Source organism: Oryza sativa, chromosome 1 (assembly GCF_034140825.1).
Source record: "Oryza sativa Japonica Group chromosome 1, ASM3414082v1".
Lineage (NCBI taxonomy): Eukaryota > Viridiplantae > Streptophyta > Magnoliopsida > Poales > Poaceae > Oryza > Oryza sativa.
In genome coordinates this window covers 42,548,453-42,566,049 of record NC_089035.1, presented here as the reverse complement: position 1 = coordinate 42,566,049, position 17,597 = coordinate 42,548,453, and the positions used below count along the sequence as shown (strand labels likewise).

General features: G+C 41.8%; 3 protein-coding genes across 3 annotated transcripts; all 3 read left to right on the top strand.

Moving 5' to 3' along the window:
- Window positions 1-6,560: 6,560 nt before the first annotated feature.
- Window positions 6,561-9,853, top strand: LOC4325741 (mitochondrial fission 1 protein A). Its single transcript, XM_015790555.3, has 5 exons — window positions 6,561-6,714; window positions 7,940-8,069; window positions 8,178-8,299; window positions 8,933-8,996; window positions 9,460-9,853. The coding sequence occupies exons 1-5, from the start codon at window positions 6,622-6,624 to the stop codon at window positions 9,540-9,542; spliced, it is 492 nt and encodes a 163-aa protein (XP_015646041.3). The 5' UTR covers window positions 6,561-6,621; the 3' UTR covers window positions 9,543-9,853.
- A 2,430-nt stretch (window positions 9,854-12,283) lies between these two features.
- Window positions 12,284-14,292, top strand: LOC107279853 (cytochrome P450 CYP94D108). Its single transcript, XM_015765782.3, has one exon. It carries the CDS (start codon window positions 12,351-12,353, stop codon window positions 14,010-14,012), a length of 1,662 nt encoding a protein of 553 aa, XP_015621268.1. The 5' UTR covers window positions 12,284-12,350; the 3' UTR covers window positions 14,013-14,292.
- Window positions 14,293-15,494: 1,202 nt separating this feature from the next.
- LOC9266794 (cytochrome P450 CYP94D108) lies at window positions 15,495-17,573 on the top strand. The gene has a single exon (XM_015765783.3). The coding sequence runs from the start codon at window positions 15,735-15,737 to the stop codon at window positions 17,373-17,375; it is 1,641 nt and encodes a 546-aa protein (XP_015621269.1). The 5' UTR covers window positions 15,495-15,734; the 3' UTR covers window positions 17,376-17,573.
- The last annotated feature ends 24 nt before the right edge of the window (window positions 17,574-17,597 follow it).

Genomic DNA, 17,597 nt, shown 5'->3' with positions numbered 1-17,597 from the left:
TCAAATTAAACTACCAGTCTAGCTGTACGTACGTACTCATACATGCATGCACATGCAGGAACAGCACGAGAGATCGATCAATGGAGCAGTTGACCGACAGTTGCAATTAAGACGTACTAATGCTGTAATGCAGAAATCATCCGTCCATTAAACTGTAGCATTGTGTAATGTAGATATCAGCTTTGTGCTTTTCTCAACTGTAGGCATTTGCTTTCCTGTGACTTGCAAGTCAGAAGAACTGCATTAGCTAGCTGCTGAACTTCATTCGCTCACATGCAGTCGACAACATGAAAGGGGAATTGATTAATTATCTTTTTTACATCCAGATTTGAGATTAATTCAGGAGGACACCGATCTGGCAGATCGAATGATCGATGGAGAATTAGTTACAGCAGCTAGCCATGCCTGCATAGCCAATGGTTAATTTGCACCAATAATTAATCACCCTACCCTAGCTACCCGGTCAGAATCGTACGAGGCGTAGTAACGGTATATGCAGAGCACATGCCGTACCCCTCTATTCATTCATTCATTCATATTAGAACCGTTTTGATCCTTTTTTTCAAATGTTTCTTAATGAAGTTTATAGAAAGATCTCACAACACCTATAACATCAAATTAGTTTTAGTAAATATAGCATTAAGCATATTTCGATAATATGTTTATTTTGTATGAAAATGTTATTGTATTTTTTTAAGCTTGATGAAACTTAAAAAAACATAAAAATCAAATTCAAAACGATTTATAATATCAAACAAAGTTACTCCCTTCTTTCTAAACATAAACATAAACATTTTTAATTAAGTTGTAGCTAGCCAAAACCTGATAACCATAAATAGGCTGGTGCCAGGGGTTTTGCCTCATGTACCAACAAATCACTGGCCAAATCAAAGAGACCCAACTCTCTAGCATCTCTTTCCTAGCTCTTTCAAGATACCGTACCAGTCCCATATATATAGTCTAGCCTATCGGCAATACACAACTAGCTATCATGGCATCGATATAATTTCTCCCAACGGTTTTCCTCTATCTAAATCACATTGTGACGATTGCCAATTTTGCTTGCGTCGGAGCTCGATCCTATGAAGGCAAGGTCTTATTTGCCTGTGTCCTAGGTCTTATTTGCCTGTATTCAAATTCTAATTAAAGAATAAGTTGTCTATCTATATAAATACAATACTCCCCTAGGAGGAGAGGACGCCGAATCATAAATCATAGCCACAAGCACATTGAGATAGACATCTAGGAGGAAGACAATCGCTAGCCGTCAACTCCAAATTAAGTCATCAGATAGTTCTCGGTAGATCCTCATTAGATTAGCTAACTTACTCTCCTTTGTAATCAAAATGGTTTATTCGATTGGTATACTCATAAACTGAATTAGAGCTATTACTCATATCGGGGGTCTGAATTGAAACCAGTATAAAAATCCTTTATCTTTCATCTTCTTTAGGTTCTTTACCATATAATCTGACGTATACCTGCGTATAATGATCCCTTTACTTTACAAATACCATAGACGGGTGTACAACCAATCGAGAAATGTCCCATAAATTAAATACTTATATTGCATATAAAATTTGAATTATGTAACTTCTTGTATTTAAGAACGGAAAAAGTTAGCTTACTCTTTCCGAGGCACAAATTAGTGTGTACAGTGAACGTCATAATAATATATGTCGGTGGTGAGTTGATATAGCTAGCTGGACCTGCTACGTACGTATACCTAACCTTGACCATAAATATACTACATGTACATACGTAATCACGTACAACGTCTAGATTCACATACGTAATAAGAGTACATGCATGTGAATCATTTACATGCACACGTACGTACCGACGAATACACAGTATATAATACCCATAAATACTCATACGTACAAATATATACGCGCCGTCTGGTACGAACCTTAGCTAGCTACCATATACATACGTTGTTGGTGTGTAAAGTTGGTTAGTTGTACTAGTATATCTTTAATTACCAGTTTATCCCGTGAACTAATTATTAATTGTTAGCATATCTTCAAGCCGCCGTCGATACAGATATATAGAAAAGTACGTACTTATACGTACCTATACGTAGTAGCTAGCAAGTTAAATTAGCATTATTGCAACATATATGTATGTGTTTATATATATCACATTGCTAGCTCGTATGAAGATTAAATTGGTCAAAACAGTGAGTTGGCGTTACGACCTGCACATCCTGAGTTAATTAGTCGTGTCCTCGCACGAAATATTTTAACTTTGATCAAGTTCAAATTGCTTCAAGTTTGACCAAGTTTATAGAAAAAATAGTAACATTTTTTACCCAAAAAAAATATTATAAGAATATATTTATTTATTAATTTAATAAACTAATTCGGTAATGCAGATATTATTATATTTGTCTATAAACTGAGTCAAACTTGAAGAAGTTTGACTTTGACCAAAGTCACAGCATCTTATAACCTAAAACGGAGCGAGTACATTTTATCTCGATTGATATATAAAATATTATTATATTGTATTTACGGGAAAAAGGAAATTAAATATTGTTCTCCATATATTTCTTTTCAGAAAAATCACTTTTCAACATAAACCGGTGCTCCGGTCCTAATATAAAAAATGTATATGAAAATCAGCTATAGTTAATTTTATTTAGGTAATGTCTAGAATCTAGATGTCACTTTTCTCACCCCCTCAATGGGAATCCAATGATTCTCATTATCTCCACTATTAATTATTCAAAACAAAGTAAGTTTTTTCTTAGACAAAAATTAAACAGTAAATTACAGTAACCTAAACATGAAATTAATTTTAAATTAAAAAATAAACAATAACATGTAAAAGTATTGAAAATCAGATAAAAAAACATAAAATCCTATACATTAATGTGACAATATAACTTTAAAGTACAGTTATATTGTACAAAAATGGCACATTGCATAGACTTTCAATTATGAGCTTAGCAACGTGTTTTAATTAGGTGACTGAAAACTATAATTTTTCAGGCGTATTAAAATCTAGCAAATTAAATCCCTTTTATTTATTCTTTCATTAATTATGGACTAAAATATATCCGTCGTGGCAACAGCTATCTCTGGAAAGTCGTTGGTAATTAAGCTTGAAATGACGCAAAAAGCTTTGGTTTGTATATATACCTAGCTACTCAATAACAATAAGACAATAATAGCCGTATCTAAACAAGATCGATCAAAGGATGCATGCTGCATGGCCGGGTTAGTTAATTAGAACGTACAAATGGACTTTGCAACTTTGCATACGCATGCATGCACTAATGACATGACTCATGAGGTCCATATTACTAGATCACTATTTGATTTTCTTTTTTCGACTCTATTGGTCATTTCAATCTCTTAAATTCATCCGCATACGTGAACATCAGTGATCACTATTCACTTATGCATGTGTGTCACCAACCAATATTAATTATTATTATTATTAATTGAAAGATGAAGCTAGCTAGGGCAAGACAAGGGCAAAGCTGTACTGCCCCGCAGCTAAACTCTCTACTCCTACATATAAAGCTAATCTCTCAGCACCATTGCCGGCGGGTGGTTAATTATTAATTAATCGATCGTTGGTGCATATGTAATTGATGCAGCATAGTATAGCTAGTGTAATCCACTGTTTATATCTCATACTAACTTCGTCCCAAAATATAATAACTTTTAGCTATAAATCTAGACATACATTTATCCAGATTCATAGTTAAAAATGCTTATATTTTAGGATGGAGGAGTACTAATTCATTGGTACTACTTTTGCCTTAATTGGTTGGGGGAGCATCTTTTGATGAGTGATGAGATACATATGCCTTGTACGGCTTTAAGAATATACTCGCTCTGTTTTTAAATATGAGCATCATTAACTTTTAAGCGTGTGATGTTTGATCATTCGTCTTACTAATTAAAAATAAAAAATAATATAGTGAAGACATGAGAAAGGTATAGCAAGTTACAACAAAACAAGAAAAATACTTACATACCTTTTTTAGTAAAGACAAATGGTGGAAACATTGCCATGTCTAAAAGTTATAATTATGTCATATATTTAAAAAGGGAGAAATATAATATATATATTTCAAGTTCTGGGCTAAGAAAAAAAATCAAACGACTTATATTGTGAAACAGGGGGTACATGTATTTCAAATTAAATAAAATCATTTATGTGCATATTTCAAAATAAATCTGCGTGGAAATGCTATTTTGGAACGGATGTACTCCATATTTACAGTGCCATATTTGTCACTAAATAACTGTCAATTTTTTTAACATGCAATTTACACTATGAATCTTATATTGCACGTGCGCACAGTAGATTTTAAAGTTTGCACTGTAAATTTATAAGTACTCCCTCCGTATTTTAATGTAGGACGCCATTGACTTTTCGATCAATGTTTGACCATTCGTTTTATTCAAAATTTTTGTGTAAATATGAAAATATTTATGTCATGCTTAACGAATATTTAATGGCGAATCAAGTCATAATAAAATATTTTTTGAATAAGACGAACGGTCAAACGTTAGAGAAAAAGTCAACGGCGTCATACAGAGGGAGTATTAGACAACACTACAACAGAGCCTATAGCACGAGCTGATCAAAAGGAATTCACACTTTCAGTTACCCCACTTGGTGTACTATGTTCCAATTCGCCTGATGAACTGCGCTTAAATGGAAAAAAACAAAATATAACTGACCGTGCTGTTAATCTGACCGTATCCTGCAGGCCCCGGAAAGGATCGAGTATCGAGCGTCCCAAAAGTCGATTGCGACCTGGCCAGAAATCCTTTTGCATAGGTTTGTAAAGGAGACGACCGTACCATTTAATTATCAATCAGAAGAGGAGGATATATATGTACTCCACTACCTATGATATATGTAAGTTGCATTCATTAATTCATATTGTTCATCGATTTTTTTTTTTAAAAAAAAGAGAACAGGTAGATCACCTTTTTTTAGAAAGCAGCAGAGTTTACAGACTCGACTTCGCTTTACTCATAAAGGAAGCTAATAACATCATATGAGACAAACAGCTGACTAAGATCAGTGTACCCAACAGCTAAAACTCTTCCAGATCAACAAAAAACATTGATCATGGTTTTTCTTTTCATGGACGATTTTTTGCATCTCAAGCAAAGGGAAGTTTAATTGGACAACCCTTCACCCTAATTACGCGCATGAGTACTTAACAAGCTAGCTATTATTGGCAAGTGGACACTAAAACGCTTAAAGTCAGCTTTCTTTTTTTTTCTTTGGAGGTTAAAGTCAGCTTTTCAGGACAAGACAACACATGCTAATTATTTTAAGTGGTAACATGGTCACTCATGAGCATGACTGAAAATTATGGCTTTACAGCCATATTATTATCTGAGAAATTTAACATTGACATTTTTTTACTAATAGTTACTTCAGTTATATTGCTATTTACTTCTAATAAAATGGCAAGGTTAAAGACACCTAACAAGTTGGCCTAAAAAGGATGATGGTATATATAAAAAAAGAGAAAATAATTTCATTGTATTCCATTATGGGAATATCAATTTTTCAGTGTATATAAAAAACACAGGAGCAAAAAAAAATCTACTACCTCCGTTTCTAAATAGATGACACCACTAACTTTTAAACCCATGTTTTACCATTCATCTTAATAAAAAACATTGGTGTGGTGATAGTCTGGAGTCATGGGTGCATGACTTCACTTGTCATGGTTAAATAGCAATGTCTATAAATATAGATGTGTTTATTCTTAGTTGATGCTGATGCCGAAAGTTATTATTTCTTTACAGTAAATTTCACAAAACTACTGATACTTTAACCAAATAATCGTAAAATTATAGATTTCAAGTGGTATATCACAAAACCACAAATTTAAAGCCAACTATCACAAACTATACATTTAGTATTGAAGTTATCACAAAACCACATATTATAGCGTTTAAATTCATAGCACTACTATTATATTAAAGCTACAAAAGTTATAGTTTTATGACTAAATTGATGCTACACATGTAGTTTTGTGATAGTTTTATATTAAAGATAGAGTATGTAGTTTTATAATACACTAATTTAAATATATATAATTCCATGATAAATTTAATACTAAATACGTAATTTTATGATACACGAAATTAAATTTGTATTTTTTGATAATTTAGCTAAAATATGTGTAGTTTTGTGAAATTTACTTATTTCTTTATTATGCTTAGTTGGTGAGAGGCTTCATGTATGCTTAATTAGTTGGTGTAAAAGTCAAAAGTCATACCTTAATAATATGTGTGACTAATGACAGAAGCCAGTACATAAAACATTTTCATTATCAAAAATAATTATCTCTAATATTGTGGCTAACACCTGGGGGGTCCTCCTAATTACTGTCACTTAAACTTTTTTTCAATCTGCACGGACATGGGCTAGTAGTACACTCAACTTTGTTACTTGCATCGTGGGCTTAGCGTCACGCCGAAGTGACCCCTCAGGCCCAGCCCGGTTGGCCCACTTCAGACAATGTGGGGGGTGTCGTGTTCCGTCCACGAGCCCACGACCTCTCCCCCGTCCAGGCTGCGAGCGAAGCCGAGCCGTTTTCTTCCCCATCGATCAAGGCGATCGGCGGCCATGGAGGCCAAGATCGGGAGGCTCGTCGGCGCCATAGGCGCCTTCTTCTCCGGCGGCGACAACGTCCCGTGGTGCGGCCGCGACATCATCGCTGTACGTAAACCACTCGCACGCCAACCCTTTACCCTTGTCCCCTCCTTTCGATACTCTCCCTGTCGCCAGGGGCGGAGTCACGATCTCGGGATAATTTAGGCTTGTGAACCTATCTGAGGCTGTGTTCCTTACCTGTAGTTGGGAGCAAATCCCTCCCGTACGAAAAATAAAGCAATCCATTAGTGTGTGATTAATTAAATATTAGTTAATTATATTTTAGTAAATAGATCAATATGTTTTTTTAAGCAACTTTCGTATAGAATTTTTTTAAAAAAAAACACACCGTTTAGCAGTTTGAAAAACGTGCGCGCAAAAAACGAGGGGAGTGAGTTGAAAACTCACACGAACGAACTCAGCCTAAATTCTTTTGAGATTGTATGGAAATTTTGAAAATATATAGGGCCTTATTGTTTGAAGCTAAAATGTGCTCTATCAAATTATTATTGGCACTTTAAATAGTACTCTAGATAATGTTTGGTTTTACTACCGAAATATGCTAATAATAACATATATATTGATAAATTTTTAACACTACCAAAAAATCCACGTAGGTTTTGACATTGCCAACATTATAGCATGGTAGCTAACCAAACATACCAAGTAAAATTGTCAAATTTAGCTCAAGGCTTGCATTTTTTTTTTGGCTCTGCCACTTCCTGTTGCCTCTTGCGTGTTGCCATTCAATAGTTGATAGAAAATACTATGTTTCATACTACCTCCGCCTCAAAATATATTGAGAAATTCTCTTATATTTTTGTATGGAGATAGTAATAGATAGTACAACTCTATCTAAAATAACTCATCTTTGATCACAGAAATGCAAATTAAGATAGTAAAAAAAGACTAAAGTACTTCTCATTGATAATTTTTTTTTATTCCATTATTTGGTTGGTGTGAAGGCATGGGAATGTAAGGGGTATTAAAGGAACAAAACTCATCAATCTGCGAATTGAGATAGGTCATGCGAAAAAGTAAAGTTATTTTGTAACATTTGGTAGAGACTAAAGATGGACGAGATAGGTCATGGAAAAAAAATAAAGTTCCTTTGTAACAGATGGTAGAGAGTAAATATAGACTTATTTTAGGATGGAGAGAGTAATAATGCAGTAGGATCCAATAAACTAAGTCAAGATCGATCACTGTTGGTTCGTTCTTATCCTGAATTGATCAGTAGACAAAAGTGAAGGCCAGATCATTGTTGATTTGCTGTGTCTGATCTAATCAGGGTGTCGAGAGAGAGGTCGCGGAGGCCGCAACCGAAGAACACAAGAACGTGAGCATCATGAGGCTATCCTGGGCCCTCGTCCACTCGAGGAACACGGACGATGTCAACCGTGGGATCGCCATGCTCCAAGGTAGGTGCAATGTAACCACACAATGACACAACAAAACAATAATTTGGCATGTGATGATCTAACCCAGACTCTGACAAATGTTGTTCTTGTGTTTGTGTTGCTTCCTAGCATCTTTGGGTGGCTCCAAGAGTCCACTGGAGGCAAGGGAGAAGCTCTACTTGCTGGCTGTTGGGCATTACAGGAATGGTGACTATCCCAGGAGCCGGCAGCTTCTTGAACACTGTTTGGAGGTTTGCTCCTGAATCCTGATAGAGTGATATAGTTGATAATATGTGTCATACAAAGGATGATCTAATTGTTAATAAGCTTGTCTTAGCGTGTAGCCGTTAACCGTACAAGTCATCTGTTCATGCCAACTGTTCTTGTTCGTAAATTCAAGAGATCCTATGGCTCAGCTTTGGAGTTACTGAGTAGATTGGCTACTTCAGATTATCTACTTAATTATACAAATAAATCAAATATTTCGATAAATAAACAAATAACTTAAAACAAGTGGTACAAGTATTACATTAGAAGATTTTTTTTTTTAGAAAAATGTCTTTTTTAAAGCGTGGAGTAAATAATCCGTTTAAATAATAATACAATAAATAGTATGAAAAGAAATAAGCCTAAACGTCTTACTAAGTAGATATGCATATACCAGTTTAGCAACCTGAACATCTGTTGGGGTGGTGCTAATCTTGTTCTGTTCCGAACAGAAACCAAGGTATTATGCAGGAGATTAGATATCTTTTTTTTGTTAAGGCCAAAAGCTTCTTAATTATAATCTGTCCCAATGGGGCCGGACTAATGTTTGTTTAGCATCTCACATACAGTAGTCATCTTGCCATTATCTAATATCCGCAGTTGCCACCTGTATTCAGATTCAACCTGGCTGGGGGCAGGCCCTGTCTTTGAAGAAGACAGTTGAAGATAAAATTGCTAAAGGTGAGATAATTAAACCCAACAATGCAAATGCATTGTACCATTGTTCTTTTATGGTCCTTCTGTTCAAGGATATAGGGTATTTTGGAGAGTAATGCGGTCTTCGACGTTTAACTTTAAACGACTAGTTTTATCTGAAATGTTTATAGGAATTGTAAAACTGTTGCATATTTTTGAATTATTTTTACATGACAAATCAAGTGATACCACTTCTTTTTTTTTGTGAAACAAATGATAGTAGTATCATTTTTGCTTTAGTCTAACTTTTCAGGCTTTCAGCCTTCTTCCATTCGATAGTGTTAATTTGAAACCTATCTTGAGTTGTATATTTTGAAGTGGCGTAAAGTAAGGAGACCGTAAATCACTAAATTGTTTAATCTCCATGGAACAATGGAAGTATTAGCAATAAAATTAATGAGAAGTAATTAACCTTCATCCGAGCGACTGACAAGTTTGATTTATGCAGATGGTGTGATTGGCATAGGTATAGCCACAACAGCTGTTGGACTGCTGGTTGGGATAGCTGCTGCTGTTGCTCGGAAGAACTGAGGCATAGCGGTTCCAGATTGATTTATGGGAATTGAGATTTCTGTCGTCAGATACTCTTTTATGCTGGTGACATTTTTGTTCAAGTTCTAGTCTGCAAGAATTCCCTCTTTATTGACACAATTTAAGGTAGTATGATACAGTATGCTCCGAATGCTTTACAATCTCACCTCCATCTCATAATTCTCTATCGGACAATATTTTCCACGTGATCTTTCAGAATTGAGATCAATCAATCCAATCCAGTGATCCAATTTTAGTTTTTGTCGTTCATACTTCTCTTGTTATTTTCTTTAAGAGAATTTTTTGTAGTATTTGAGAAAGTATTTCAAGGTATCAAAATTTACACTAAAATTTTTCGTATCTCACGATACATATATAGTACTTAAAGGTGCTAAATTTTATATTAGAAAATGTGGTATCTTTTGATATCTTCTTAAGAATGGTAAAATTACCATTTCCTTAATTATTAAGGTCAAGCTGTAGATGCTGTGAATTTCTCATCCTTTTTGGCAGGAGTGAACAGTAACCACTGCACAGCTCCACTGAATTGAGAAGCATTCAGCAAAGCATCCATATTTCTGTGAATTACTATCGCATTTCTGTGGATCAGCGTTTTCTGTGAATTGCTGTCGAATTTTGCATCATATTTGGCAGTAGGTCACTGTCGGCCGGTTGTATGTCTGATTCATGCCCAGAAACTTGGTGTACTGTTCAGTTCGTATTTGTGGACAATTAATGGTTCAAGAATACATATTCTAGTTCCAAAAAAAAAAACTGATACTGCTCGCGACTTTGGAGTATAACTAATTAGCTATAGCTATGATAGCACTAATTTAGACATTAGACAATTCAACGGTCACTTAATTTGGCGTTCACAGGCTCATGCGTACTGCAGCCTGGCCCATAATCAGAAGTCACTTTCGGTCCAAGCCCGTTACGGCCGGGGGGAACCTATTTTGATTTTAGGGTTTGTCCCTCGATTATCACTATATTCAAATAGTTAGGGAAGAATCTATTATAAAGCTAATAACATTATGTATGTATACTTTACAAAATTAAATTTTAGGTCGAAACCCGAGTTACATATAATAAATCATGAAGTATATCTAACACAAGAATTGATCAGCCCTCCATGAAGGATGTAGATCCTCTTCATTACCAGTAGTACTACTGATATGTAGCCGTGGCTGATATGTGCGTCCGGCCATCTGGGCCAACACGTGTTTGCTACTGCACATGTAGCATCGTCAACAATCCTCTCTAGACCATGAATAACCAGTCAAAACTTCGATAGGTAGACGTTATTGTCACACGTACGTGTCGATCAGTGCAGAACTCCGGTTATTTATCCTTTTAATTTCCTTTTTTTTTTAATCTCTCGGCCAGAATTGATCTCATCCGATAATAATACTGTTCATCGATGGATGTTTGAGGCTGATACAAATCAGTATCATACGTTTGCATATCATAGAACACTATAGTTTTCGGTTGTTTACTGATAGTACATATATCGACTATTATTTTAATATATATACACACAAACATACATATCCTCTTTAAATGGAGAGAGATAAAACTTAACGAAAGATCATTTTACATCTAAGCCACCAGCCAAAATAAATTTCACAAAATATTGACTTCACCTAATCATTGAATAAATGGCTGCAATTAATTAATTTAACAATAAAAAGTAAAAGTTGAACAAATATCGATTAAATTTAGGGACTAGCTATATAACATCTGACTAAAAATTATTTTAAAAATATGTCAAATGTAACTACAAAACAATTATTGCAATGTAATTTTAATAATTGTACCATTTTTTATTGTAATTACGTAACATATAGTTATAGTATAAATAGGATGTAGGTTTGTGTGAGTCATGAAAACCATAGTAGGCCAGTGGCAGTGCGGAGGGGTAGTCACGTGCCCGTATTCCAAGAGAGGTCACAGGATCTATCCCAAATTATCCCACCCACACCCAGTACCATGCTTTACTTTTTTTTTTCTTAGAAGCACAGATATTGATGCGTATCAAACGGCTAGCAGGAATCTCAAACACATCCAATACCGTTTGGATGTTAGAAAGTCATGTGACAGTTACCGCCTCGTTTTTTTTATGCTTATACTTATCAGCCTTTACTTTTATATCATTAAGAACATATAAATACAAGTTTTATTTATAAATTATTTTTCATTTACAAATAGAAGTACGTCATTTCGCTTTTTCCTCCGATATGCCAAAATGATGGGGCTGTTAGTACGAAGTACTACCTCCGTCCCAAAATAAGTGCAGCTGTGGATATCCGTGCCCAACGTTTAACCGTTCGTCTTATTTGAAAAATTTGAAAATATTAAGTCACACATAAAGTACTATTCATGTTTTATCATCTAATAACAATAAAAATACTAATCATAAAAAAATTTCAAATAAGACGAACGGTCAAACATTAAACGTGAATAGCGTAAAACTACACTTATTTTGGGACGGAGGGAGTACTGTTTATATTGGACAACTGTATATATGTTAGTGAGTTACGTAGGAGTACGCACATTTGCACGTAGTACAATTGCCTGTCGATCAGCTGGGGATGGGAGACGAAACAAAACGCTATTATTGCACGTTAATTTGCAGTTTTGCATAGTACACCACTTAACTTGCACGGTTCTCCTACCTCCACTACGTGCCGAACCAGCCTGCGGCTATATATACTGTGCACTATACACAGTTTTACACATATCCAACCATGCAATGCAAGCGTACTAAATTTGCAGTGTCAGATTAATTAACACCTGGTAGTTGTGTGCATGTACATGCAAATGGACTCTTCCTACCTCCACCTCGTCCTCCCCGCCGCCGCCGCCGCCGTCGTCGTCGCCGTCGTCCTACTCCTCTCGCTGTGGCGGCGCTGCCAAACCACGTCGAACCACCGGCCGCAGGCGAACCCAATCCTCGGCAACCTCGTCGCCTTCCTCGCCAATGGCCACCGCTTCCTCGACTGGTCCACGGGCCTCCTCGCCGCGGCACCGGCATCCACCATGCAGGTGCACGGCCCGCTCGGCCTCGGCTACTGCGGCGTCGCTACGGCGAGCCCCGACGCCGTCGAACACATGCTGCGCGCCAGCTTCCACAACTACGTCGACAAGGGCGACCGCGTCCGCGACGCCTTCGCCGACCTCCTCGGCGACGGCCTCTTCCTCGCCAACGGCCGCCTATGGAGGCTGCAGCGGAAGCTCGCCGCCAGCTCCTTCTCCCCGCGCTTGCTCCGCCTCTTCGCCGGCCGCGTCGTTCTGGACCAGCTGCGCCGCCGTCTCCTGCTGTTCTTTGACGCCGCCGCTGACGCCCGGCGCGTCTTCGACCTTCAGGATGTGCTCAAGCGCTTCGCCTTCGACAACATCTGCAGCGTCGCGTTCGGCGTGGACCGGGACGACAGCTCGCCGTCGTCGTCGTCGCCGTCGCGGCTGGAAGCCGGCGGCGATGGCCGGGACGACGCGTTCTTCGCGGCGTTCGATGACGCCATTGATATCTCCTTCGGCCGCATATTGCACCCGACGACCTTGGCGTGGAAGGCGATGAAGCTCCTCGACGTCGGCAGCGAGCGGCGGCTCCGTCAGGCGATCGGCGTCGTCGACGAGTACGTGACGGCGATCATGGAGTCGAAGCAACGGTGCAGTGACAGTGAAGAGGAGTCGGACTTGCTGTCACGCTTCACGGCGGCGATGATGGAGGAAGACGGCGGCAACGAGCTCGGCGCGATGTTCGACTCGCCGGAGGCGAAACGCCGGTTCCTGCGCGACACCGTCAAGACCTTCGTCCTCGCCGGGAAGGACACCACGTCCTCGGCCCTAACATGGCTGTTCTGGTTTCTCGCCGCCAACCCGGAGTGCGAGCGGCGCGTCTACGAGGAGGTCACCGCCCTGCGTGGCGACACCGCCGGCGACGAGAGAGACGACGGGTACGAGGAGCTGAAGCGGATGCACTACCTCCACGCGGCGATCACCGAGACGATGCGGCTGTACCCGCCGGTGCCCCTGGCGTCGCGGGTGGCGGCGGCGGACGACGTGCTCCCCGACGGCACGGTGGTGCGCGCCGGGTGGTTCGCCGACTACTCGTCGTACGCGATGGGGAGGATGCCGCAGCTGTGGGAGCGAGACTGCGGCGAGTTCCGCCCGGAGCGGTGGCTCGACGGCGGCGGCGGCGGCGGCGGGCGGTTCGTGGCGGTGGACGCGGCGCGGTACCCGGTGTTCCACGCCGGGCCGCGCTCGTGCCTCGGGAAGGAGATGGCGTACGTGCAGATGAAGGCCGTGGCGGCCGCCGTGGTCCGGAGATTCTCCGTCGAGGTGGTGCCTGCCGCGGCGGCGAATGCGCCGCCGTCGCCGCCGCCGCACGAGACGGCGGTGACGCTGAGGATGAAGGGCGGGCTCCGTGTACTGCTCACGAGGCGCAGGGGCGTGTTGTCCCATGCATAGACCATCGCCTGGGCATGTGGGCACGAAGCTATACATGGCCAAATGGGCCGCCTTATCATGCCGGGCCGGGCTCAAGTGCTGCACCAACGGCCGAATAAGACTTTCGTGCCGGGGCCGACCGAAGGCACGAAAGCCCACCTTGTCTTGTAAAAAGTTTATTTTGCTTTCCTCATCTCTTTAGGCCGTCTCTTATATAGCTCTAAATAAGTCTATTTTAGGTCCCTCATATCATTAGGCTGTGCATTATATGATTGGAATAAATATATTTTGGAACTCTCAACTATTTTGTCTCCCTTATCATTGGACCGGGCCATGACGGGCTAGCCCATCGTGCCGAGGCAGAGGTACAGGCACGGGCCTAACACCGGTCGGGCCGTTAGGCGCCGGGCCTTTTCGACAACTATACACGAAGCTTACCCTTCTCAAAAAAAAAAAGTCAACAACTTCATGCAATGACTTTTGACTGGTCCATGTGTCCATTTGGTCTAGTATTTAATTATATGAATTTACAAATTTTGTTGGAGGTTATATATAAACTTTTATATTATAATATTAATGCGATTTTTTAAAAAAAAACAACTTTCCTACATAAAATTTTTATGAAACACATCGTTTAGCAGTTTAAGAAATGTGAGTGTGAAACACAGGGATCATCAATGTATATAGCAAAAGTGATCCATATAGATGGGGCTTTTATAAATTAACTTTAACTATAGTAATTCCAAGAAGTCTATAGACACAAGGTAGCATTATAAGAAAAGAGAGAAGTAGAGAAATATAATATTATTTATTTTATATGGTTAATCCATATGCATACGAGTACCTTTTGCTATTTTCTTTATATGGACTAGTTCATAACGTTAAGTTGGGAACTACTGCTATACTGGCCTGTTTGGCACAACTCAAACTCCAACTCCACTGCTGCTAGAGCTGGTGCTCAGCCAAACAGTTTCAACTCCACAAAAATGGGAGTGAAGCTAGGTGGAGCACTCTCTCAAAATGAACTAAAGAGATGGAGCTGGGTTTAGGTTGCTCCATAACTCTACTCTAGACACAACTTCTGGAGCTAAATTTAGGAGTTGGAGCTATATCCATAAGGCTTTGTTGTTCTAGCATAAAAGAATTTGTAAGCGGCGTGGATATCGGAGGAAGCAATGAACACATGATTAATTAATTATTATAAATTTAGAAAATGCGTTCATTTGAATTTTTTAAAAAACTTTTATATAAAAATTTGTTGTAAGAAATATACTGTTTGCAATTTAGGAATCATGGAAAACGAGAAAGTTGAAGTTTAGAACTTTACAGAGGGAGTATATATATCTTTAATGGGATGGAGGGAGTGGTATTGTATTGATAATAAATACTCTAGTAGTTGTGGTACTCACTACGTCTTATTTTATGTATAGCTGTGGGTTTTCGTATCCAACGTTTAACCGTCTGTCTTATTTAAAAATTTATGATTTTTTTAAATAGTAACACGTAAAGCATTATTTATGTTTTATTATCTAATAATAACAATCAAACGTTAGACATACAAACTCATAACTACAATTACAATTAGAATGGGAACGAAAGAGTATTAATGGGAATGAAATAGTTTACTGCACATGTGATGCCGATGTGTTGAAAGGGGACATACAACTACAGGATAGTCGAAGAATTTAATTGAGCGGTCCTGTGGTGCCGGATGAACGGAACCACGGAATACCGACTCCGTACATGGTCATGGACGGAACACTTGCACCGCTTCTGCTTCTGCTTCTGCTCTTCCTCCCCGCCCTCCTCCTCTACCTCCGGCGCCGCCCCGCCGCCGCGAGCCGCATCAACAACAACCACTGCCCCCACCCAAACCCCGTCCTCGGCAACGCCCTGCCCTTCCTCCGCAACCGCCACCGCTTCCTCGACTGGGCCACCGACCTCCTCGCCGCCGCCCCGACCTCCACCATCGAGGTGCGCGGCGCCCTCGGCCTCGGCTCCGGCGTCGCCACCGCCAACCCGGCGGTCGTCGACCACTTCCTCCGGGCCAGCTTCCCCAACTACGTCAAGGGCGCGCGCTTCGCCGTCCCCTTCGAGGACCTCCTCGGCCGCGGCCTCTTCGCCGCCGACGGCCGCCTCTGGGCCCTCCAGCGGAAGCTCGCCTCCTACTCCTTCTCCTCCCGCTCGCTCCGCCGCTTCTCCGCGCGCGTCCTCCGCGCGCACCTCCACCGCCGGCTCGTCCCCTTGCTCGACGCGGCGGCGGGCTCCGGCGAGGCCGTCGATTTGCAGGACGTGCTCGGCCGGTTCGGGTTCGACAACATCTGCAACGTCGCGTTCGGCGTCGAGAGCTCGACGCTGCTGGAGGGAGGGGACCGCCGCCATGAGGCGTTCTTCGCCGCGTTCGACGCCGCCGTCGAGATCTCCGTCGCGCGCGTGTTCCACCCGACGACCTTGGTCTGGAGGGCGATGAGGCTCGCCAACGTCGGGAGCGAGCGGCGGATGCGCGACGCCATCAGGGTCATCGACGAGTACGTCATGGCGATCGTGGCGTCGGAGGAGCGCCTCCGGCTCCGCCGCGGGGAGGACGAGCGCGAGCACGAGCAGCACCTGCTGTCGCGGTTCGCGGCGTCCATGGAGGAAGAGGGCGGCGAGCTCGCCGCCATGTTTGGGTCGCCGGGAGCGAAGCGCCGGTTCCTGCGCGACGTCGTGGTGAGCTTCGTGATGGCCGGGAAGGACTCCACCTCCTCCGCCCTGACGTGGCTCTTCTGGCTCCTCGCCGCGAACCCGCGCTGCGAGCGGCGCGTGCACGAGGAGGTGTCGTCGTCGCGGCACGCGGACCCTCGCCGCGCCGACGCCGGAGAAGACGGCCACGGCGACGGGTACGACGAGCTGAGGCGGATGCACTACCTGCACGCGGCCATCAGCGAGGCGATGCGGCTGTACCCGCCGGTGCCGATCGACTCGCGCGTGGCGGTCGCGGCGGACGCGCTGCCGGACGGCACGGCGGTGCGCGCCGGGTGGTTCGCCGACTACTCGGCGTACGCGATGGGGAGGATGCCGCAGCTGTGGGGCGAAGACTGCCGCGAGTTCCGGCCGGAGCGGTGGCTGAGCGACGGCGGCGAGTTCGTGGCGGTGGACGCGGCGAGGTACCCGGTGTTCCACGCGGGGCCACGGGCGTGCCTCGGGAGGGAGATGGCGTACGTGCAGATGAAGGCCGTGGCGGCCGCCGTGATCAGGAGGTTCGCGGTGGAGCCGGTCCAGGCGCCGGCGAGCATGGAGACGCCGCCGGCGTGCGAGGTGACGACGACGCTGAAGATGAAGGGCGGGCTACTGGTGCGGATCAGGAAGCGGGAAGATGACGCAGCGCAGCAGAAGTTGACTTGACCACTGATAATAAGCAATTAAGAACTCCAATCATGTTGGGGGTAAAAACACTGTTGTTTAAAAAAGCATTATCTATTCGGCAGTATCTTGTTGAAATTCGATCCAGCATAAAATAAGCCCCAAAGAGACAGATACTACATCAGTTCCTAAATATTTAACACCGTTAATTTTTTTAAACACGTTTGACTGTTCGTCTTATTCAAATAATTTAAGTAATTTTTA

Coding starts and splice junctions, on each gene's coding strand:
- LOC4325741 (XM_015790555.3), top strand. CDS start 6,622: ATGGAGGCCAAGATCGGGAGGCTCGTCGGCGCCATAGGCGCCTTCTTC. Junction 6,715..7,939: donor GCGGCCGCGACATCATCGCT/GTACGTAAACCA, acceptor TGATCTAATCAG/GGTGTCGAGAGAGAGGTCGC. Junction 8,300..8,932: donor TTCTTGAACACTGTTTGGAG/GTTTGCTCCTGA, acceptor ACCTGTATTCAG/ATTCAACCTGGCTGGGGGCA.
- LOC107279853 (XM_015765782.3), top strand. CDS start 12,351: ATGTACATGCAAATGGACTCTTCCTACCTCCACCTCGTCCTCCCCGCC.
- LOC9266794 (XM_015765783.3), top strand. CDS start 15,735: ATGGTCATGGACGGAACACTTGCACCGCTTCTGCTTCTGCTTCTGCTC.